The following is an 8076-nucleotide window of genomic DNA, read 5'->3' on the forward strand; positions in this document are numbered from 1 at the left end:
CTAGTGCCCACACACCCTCCCCTCTTCCTTTCCTTTTCTCCCTGCTGTCTGCCTTTTTTTTTTTTTTGCCTTTTCTTTCCTATTATTATGAGAGACATTTGTCTGCAAACAGCTTCGGAGATTTCATCTGCTCCTGCTCAGCTCCCCCTTCTGCTCTCCCTCATCTCGTCCTGCTTTGTGGCTCCCCGCCTCAGCGGAGGAGGCTGTGACATCGCAGTGTCTGCACAGGGACCTCATCCCTATCGAGGGCCCCCTGGGCCCCAGGAGAGGGTGGAGGGAGGGGTGCTGGCTCCCAGTGAGACCCCTGGGCCCTGATGTGGGGAGAGGATGCACCCTTGCGGGCAGGGCGGTCCAGGCGAGCCCCAGGCTTGGGCTCGGCTCACCTGGGCTAGCCCTTTCTCTTCCTGCAGCCTGGCCACGGTACCGCGTCGTGGGCTCTGCAGAGGCCGGGCAGTACAACCTGGAGATCACAGACGCCGAGCTCTCTGATGATGCCTCTTACGAGACCCAGGCCACGGAGGCTGCCCTGCGCTCCCGGCGAGCGAAACTCACCGTGCTCAGTAATAACCCCCAACATCCCGCATGCACCTCCCCTCCACCCTCACCGCCCCGTCACCTCCTACTGTCTCTTTCTCTTGGTGTCCTGGCTGTCCCCCGCTTCCCCAATGTCCTCTTGCATTTCCCAGTTCTCTGTCTCTGATCCTGGCCTCATGTACTGTCCTGACTATCTCCCTTGCTTTCCCTCCCCCAATCCTTTAAACTCCTTCCAAAGCCAAGTTCAGATAGAAGAGAAAAAAAATGGGCACGTGGGCACCCATTCTGGACACGTGGGCTGTGTGAGCTCTGGCATCCTCTCTGCCCTGCCTGTGCCCAGGCCTTGCGGGGACTGGGCTCCGCCTTCAGGACATAAATTGCCCCTGCCAGACTGGGGGCATGGCGGGGCAATGGAGACCAGGCCTCTCCTGGCAGATGGGCTTGTTGGAAGCTTCTCCATTTCTCTCCCTTGCAGCTGCCCCAGAAACTGCTCCCTTCACTCCTTTCCCTCCATTCAGCCCCTCTTCCCTTCTCGGCCTCTGTTCTCGTCCTCAGCACTCACCCTACCTTCTCCACTTCACCTCCAGGCCTCCTCAGGGAACTGGGGAGCAGAACTGGAAGGATCGGGCCTTGAGGGCTGAGAAACGGGGAGGGGGTGGGGCAGGGGTCCTGGCTGAGTCTGCAGGAGTCACTGGAGGGGGGCTTGTCTCTGAAGAAGCCTGCTGGCTGCCGCCCACAGGGCACAGAGCAGATGTCCCTCTATGGTAACACCCGGGGCTATTTGCATAATGAGGGGATCCTCTCCTGCACGCACCAGGCAGGCAGGACCCAGTACCGGAATGAGGCCAGCTCTGACACGCCCTCACCCCCCCGCCCCCCACCTCCCTGGCGGCACCTCCAGCTCCATCCATCTTTCTGTCTCCCTCAAGCTCTGGTGCTCTGCCTGGGCCTCTGACTCTGCTCCACTTGTCTCCGGCTTGGCTCCGTCTGCCTGTAACCCTCTTCCTTCCCTTTTGTCATCTGCTCCATCCCTTTCTCTTTGCTGCTCCCATCTGATCTGTCCTGCCCCCTCTCTTTTCTCTCCCTATCCCCAAAATCGTTGAAGTGGGGGAATCCCCCCAGAAGGGATGGGAGGAAGGAGCGGGGAGCTGAGCTAAGTGAGTCTGGACACAAGGAAGATTCTTAGCTGGGGGAGAAGGGTGAGGACGAGACAAGTCATCCGAGCATGGCGGGAAGAGGTAGGATGGGAGTCAGGAGACCCAGGCCATTCTGGCAGCGTGACCCTGAAGAGGTCGTGACCTCCGGTCATCTGTTTTCTCATCAGTAACATGGCATGATGATGCCGGCCTTTTCTTAGCAACTGCCACTTTGCTGCTCCCTGAGTGGGAGTTGTAAACTGTGAAGGTCTGGGCAGATGTGAGGTGTCAGAATAAGTGAGCACCAGAGGGACCCAGCAGTCTGTTTCTCTGGATGTAAAGGCCCTGAAGGACTAGGACTCCAGGCTGGTAGATGACTCGCTTTTCCTCTCTGGTGAAGACACATGGGGAGAATTAGCATCGAGCAGGATGGAGGTTAGGGGGCAGGAGTTAGCTGACCACCAAGGGTAGGTGTGGAGTGCTAAGGCATCAACTTCCCCTCCTCACTGGAGAGGGTATGAGCCCCCATGCTGGACCAGGCATTCCAAGGGAACACGAGATACTTACGAAACCTTATCTCTTCTTTTCTCCTCCCTAACTGCCTCGGCTTAAGTCCTGGAAGATGCTACTTCCAGACTGGAGACTGCCATTTGAATGAAGGGGTCCTGATACTGTTCCTTCCCCCTCCTGCCCCAGCATAGAGAGAGAGAAATATCGAAAGATGGGTAAAGGCCAGCCAAGACCCTAGATATATAACAGGAACTTAGTAATGACATCCTGCAACTTGGTTCAATCAAGGAAGGCTTCCTGGCAGAGGAGAATATCAATGGGAACCGTTGGTGGAGAAGTATCTTGTCTAAAAGCTTTTGAGTCAGTGAGGGAGGTCTACACGAGCAGGGAGCTGGCTGGCTTATCTGGAGGGTGTTGAGGATGTGGATCTCTGTAGCCTATCTGGGTGTTTCAGGTGGATGAGGCCCCAAGAGTAAAAGAGATGGAAGATGCATCCGTCTACTCCTTTCCCCTCACTCTGTCCCTTCCTCGTCTCTCTGGAACTCTCACACCCCCTGCCTCCTGCAGCCACATGGAGGCAATGAGAAGGCAGGAAAGTTTGTGCAGCTTCCTCTGCTCACCTGCCTAGACACAGCTTTTGTTCATTCGGGGCTCAGAGACTGGGCAGGACTGAGTGGAGAGCGTGCTGTGTTCCGTGTGTGGAATCGGCCTCCCTGCACATGGCCAGCCTCGTCACCTCCCCTCTCCTGCAGCTATAACCCTCTGTGGTCAGCCCCCCACCCCAGACCAGCCCAGGCAACAGAATGGCCTTGCAGAACTCTGAGCAGCTGCCTCCCACTCCCTGGCAGACAGACACAGACATAATACAGATCTACAGACCCACGGCTCCCTCATTATTCACAGCAATAACCTCGAGTGCAGTGGTGATGAGCACAGCTCTGGGTCGGCAGGCCTAGAACTCGTTCCAGCCCTGCCGCTGAGCTCTGAGCACACTGGCCTGACCTGTCTGAACCTCAGTGCCTTGTCTATAAATGGGGGTTGGGGGGCAGTCAATGGTATTTACCATGAAAGGATTAATGAAATATACTCTGTGGTGAAGACGCAAAGAAATCCTATGCACGAAGTGCTTGAGCTGACACCTGGTGAGCGGTCAGTGAGTGGTGGAGATGTTATCGATCATGTTACAATTTACAGTCGGTTTCACACCCTTGATCTCCTTTCATTCTCCCAATAGGAACTGTGGGGAACAGATGTCAATGTGCTTTTTGAAATTTTACAGACAAGGAAACTGAGGCCTCAGACACGTAAATATTGATATACAAATTTAAGTTTCAAATCCTAAAAATGTGCTCATAAACACACTCATGGGAACTTCCCTGGTGGATCAGTGGTTAAGACTCCAAACTCCCAATGCAGGGGGCCAGGGTCCCAGCCCTGGTCAGGGAACTAGATCCTGCATGCCACAACTAAGGCCTCACTCACTGGAAAAGATGGAAGGCAAAAGGAGAAGGGGGTGGCAGAGATCAGATAGCTGAATGGCATCACCAAGTCAGTGGACATGAATCGGAGCAAACTCCGGGAGATAGTGAAGGACGGGGGAGCCTGGTGTGCTGCAGTCCATGGGATCGAAAAGAGTTGGACATGACATAGAGACTGAAAAACAACAGCCAAATAAAAAAAATAAATAAATAACCACCTGGACACATGCTGTCTAACTAAGCTTAGTAGACACCTCAACGGCCGTATTTTCTTCTCCTCAGATACTAAGGTGCGCTAGTGACAAAGGTGGGCGGTCTTTCCCTAAATAAAGGGTGAGGACCAATGTTCCAAGGGAAGGGAAAGCTGATGGGAGAAGAAGCTTTCCCCTCTTCTGCCCAACTAGGACTGTCCTCCTGGGGTATGATAGCGCTGTGTGACCTCAGAGGGGCCCCCCACAGACCAAGAGAGCCTGAGTGGCAGCTCCATTTCTCTCTGCCTTTCTCTCCTTCTCACCCCGTTTGCCAATCTGCATCCATCTGCCATTGGACCCATGTACACTAGCGAGCAAAGAGGAAGAGCCCGGGATGCAGCAAGCAGATCACTGGGCAGCCAGGAGCTGGAGGCACTGCTGGCTCTTGTCCGAGCACTAACGTGAACACGTTGCGCATGTCACACGTGACGGCCCCTCTTCCGCCCTCGTCTGGCCTGCGTGAGGCACTAAGTGAACACATCGCGCACGTCACACGTGACGGCCCTTCTTCCGCCCTCGTCTGGCCTGCGTGAGGCACTAACGTGAACACATCGCGCACGTCACACGTGACGGCCCTTCTTCCGCCCTCGTCTGGCCTGCATGAGGCACTAACGTGAACACATTGCGCACCTCACACGTGACGGCCTCTCTTCCGCCCTCGTCTGGCCTGCGTGAGAATCCTGGGGATGGGCATCGTATGTCCCTGTCAAAGAAACTGACCTGGCAGCGTCACCCGCGGTCGCTTGACGGATGAATAAAGGCGCCAGGACTTGAAACCAGGGCAGCCTACTTCTAGATCCTGGGCTGGCCCCACCCACCCACTCTGCGTGCACCAGTTGAGCAAAGTGCTGGGATGGGCTACAAGAGGTTCCTCTCCCTGGAAACCCCAAAAATGGAGACCGTCATCTCATAAATTCCAGAACAGCCCTGCCCAGGACTGGCCTCATGGGTACCCCAGGGTCTCCTCTCAAGGGCTCCCTTGGAAAGAGCCTTCTGCGTTTCTCTGGTCTTCCTGGCAAAAAAGCAAACGATACCCTTTCACATTGCTGGCTGGTGAACACGAGGTATACCAAATACCAAAATTATAATAAAAATCCTTCCATCTTTATCCCATCAACTACTTATTCCGCTAATAGCCCCAAGGATGCGTTATCAACCAGCCTCTGCACTAGATCTTAGGGCTTTGAGAAAAAAGTAGCCCCTGCTCCCAGGGAACTTGCAGCCTGGTTCACCTGAGTGTTCCAAAGCCTGTGGGTATAGGACAGGGACCTATTTCCTGTTAATTCAAACATCTGACTGATTCGATTCCTTAAGCATTTAGCCAGAGCCTGCTTTGGTCATGTTCTAGGCACCGGAGACTGTATAAATATTAATGTGATGGAGTTCCTGCTTTTCCAGGGATAATGGTTTTGTTGGAGAGGGGACATGGATAACCCTCATAAGGAACCCAAAGACAAGCTATTGATAGATGGTGCTCGGAGCTTCGAGTGACTGCCTGGGAAGCACAGAGGCGGTGGTTGAGGAGGGGGATGTGGCGGGGAAGGCCCTGTGCAGCAGCTGGGATGTGAACAGTATGGACAGCAGTTCAAGAGAACCTGTGAGGGAAGGGAGCAGAAACAAGAAGAGGAGGTGGGAAAGTGCAGGACTTGACCTGGGGAACATTGGTCGCAGGTCAAAAGGCTTGCAACTCATGCCCGTGGCAGCTGGTAGACATGGGAAGTGGTTGAACAGGGAAGTAGTACAGACTTGGCTGATCTGTAGAGAAAATAACCTGCCAGCCATGATGGATGGATTGAGGCCAGCAGGGGCTGGAGGCAGGGAGTCCGTTTGGGAGGTTGCTATGATAGACCCACTCATCCAGCTGCACCAGGGCAGAGGAGCAGACAGGAGGGAATGGATGTAAGAAGCTACGTTGGAAGCAGCCACCTTTCTGTGCCAGGTCCCCCAGACCACAGGAGCAGCAATTCAGTGATCGTGAGTTAGGGGGTAAGGATGGCACTGTCCCACCAAGGGGTGGATGTTCGGTAGGAGAGATGCCTCCAGGGGCAGGGCTTTCTGTCCTCAGGGCACTGTTGGCCACATCCTGGACTGACTCTGCTCTGCTCTTCCCCACAGTCCCCCCAGAGGACACCAAGATTGATGGCGGTCCTGTGATCCTGCTGCAGGCAGGCATCCCCCACAACCTCACATGCCGCGCCTTCAACGCCAAGCCTGCTGCCACCATCCTCTGGTTCCGGGACGGGACACAGCAGGAGGGTGCTGTGGCCAGCACGGTGAGACCCTGCCTGCTCCCCCAGCTCCTCCAAGGCCGCCCTCTAGGTCACCTTCCCTTTCCCACATGAATCTGACCACAGACTAGTGGAGAACAGAGATGTGGAAAGCGGCCTTAGAAGTCATGTGGTCCGATCCTCTCATTAAATAGCTGGGCAAATTGAGGTCCAGACAAGAGAATTCTCAGGCCCATTCAGTAGTTAGCAGAGACTAAGAATAACATTGAGAATAGCTACATTAATTAAACACCTATAGTGTAGCAGGCACTGTGCATGCTAAAGTCTATGGACAGTCTCTCTTAATCCTCACAGGGGTTTCATAAGTTAGCTGTTAACTTCCAATTCAAAAAGAGTGAACTGATGTTTAGAGAGGTTGGGTGACTTGCCCAGGGTAACACACAGCTGACACGCAGCAGAGCTGGGGTTTATACCTGGATCGGACTGTAGTCTCTTGCTAACGGTCCTCTCAACCTTCTTCTCCCAGCTTCTAGTTGGTGCATGTTCCCAGTAGGCACAACTAAGAGCTTGGGGAAGCAGCGATTATATGGACGTTTTATAGATAAGTAACCTGTTGCGAGAAGGACATCAAATGACTTGCCCAGGATCACGTGGCAAAGTTGTGGTGGAGCTGGAGTTAGAATCCAGATCTCCTATTTGGAGCTCCTCTTGCCAGCTGGGGACAGGCACAGGTGTACCCAGCCACTTGCTAGATGCTGCAGGAGGCACTTCTCATTGAGGGGAGAGACCTTCCACCTGTGCGGCCCCAGGGACTGGCTGGATTTGCTCTGCCCTGGACACTCTGTGTCACCTCGGACAGTTCACATCTCTCTGGCCTTCAGTTCACCATTTGACAAACAGTTTGGCTTCGGTGGTGCTTAACTTTCTCACCACCAAGAACCCTGTCATTTTTCCCCTCTATGGTTACATGTTTTGAAATATTTTGGCAACCATACAAGCCGATTGGTCAATGGCCATTTGTCATCTACTGCCCCTTCTTTTTTTTTTTATATTTATTGAAGATGGAGCTTTGAAGCAGCAGGAGGAAGCCAGTGTTACTGCACTGGGCCGGTACCGCTCCAGTACCGCGTCAGGCCTAGTAAGACGCTTGTACTGCTGTCAAACTGTGGGCCGCCACTTTGCCTAATATTATGGTTTCCCCTAGGCAGTGTGCAAACAGCCTTGGAAAACAGCCCAAGGGTCCTATGATCATGTCTCATATTGGGTATCATAGAACCATTATGAGACTTTGAGCCTGTGAGTCCCTTCCCTGCCCTCAAGGAGTTTACGTTCTAGCTGGAGAGACCCATGCACAGCACAGTGCCTAAGAGGCAAGGCGGATGTGACCAGAGCAGTGTGGAGGACAGATTGCCTGTGAGGGCCACACGTTCAGTCTTGGAGAGAGTCCTGAGAGCTGGGATTAGCAAAGGAAGACTTTCCAGAAAAGGACAGGCTTGGGTTGGACTCAGGGTATTCCAGGAACGAGACTTAAAACCATGGGGTTAGTAATAGGGTATCAATGTTGGTTCATTACTTGTTTTATGTATCAGGTGTAACATGTATCACACTAGTGCATCATGTTAATAATAGAGGAAACTGGGGTTGGGGAGGAGGATATATGGGAACTCTGTATTTTCTATTCAATTTTTCTGTAAAATTAAAACTTCTCTTAAAAAATAAAGTTTATTAGTTTAAAAAAAAAAAAAAAAACCTAAACCTGAGGAGGAGGTAGGGGCTGGAGGAAGGGCAGAGCTTCAGGTTGAATGCCCCTCCAGCAAACCTAGCTCTGTGTGGGTCACCCCAAGAACAGAGGAAGGGGCTTTTAGCTTGACCGTGTCTCCCACCGTTATTCCCCACCTCATCCTCCCACCCCAGGAACTGCTGAAGGATGGGAAGAGGG

General features: G+C 53.3%; 1 protein-coding gene across 1 annotated transcript in view; it reads left to right on the forward strand.

Moving 5' to 3' along the window:
* KIRREL (kin of IRRE like (Drosophila)) overlaps nt 1–8076 on the forward strand; it is a 23486-nt gene that overhangs the window by 2288 nt on the left and 13122 nt on the right. Inside the window, exons 3-5 of the mRNA XM_010843763.1 lie at nt 411–560; nt 6025–6182; nt 8052–8076. Coding sequence (XP_010842065.1) covers nt 411–560; nt 6025–6182; nt 8052–8076 — 333 coding nt within the window. The remainder of the gene's footprint in view (nt 1–410; nt 561–6024; nt 6183–8051) is intronic.

This window comes from Bison bison, unplaced genomic scaffold (assembly GCF_000754665.1).
Source record: "Bison bison bison isolate TAMUID 2011002044 unplaced genomic scaffold, Bison_UMD1.0 scf7180017864186, whole genome shotgun sequence".
NCBI classification, from domain to species: domain Eukaryota; kingdom Metazoa; phylum Chordata; class Mammalia; order Artiodactyla; family Bovidae; genus Bison; species Bison bison.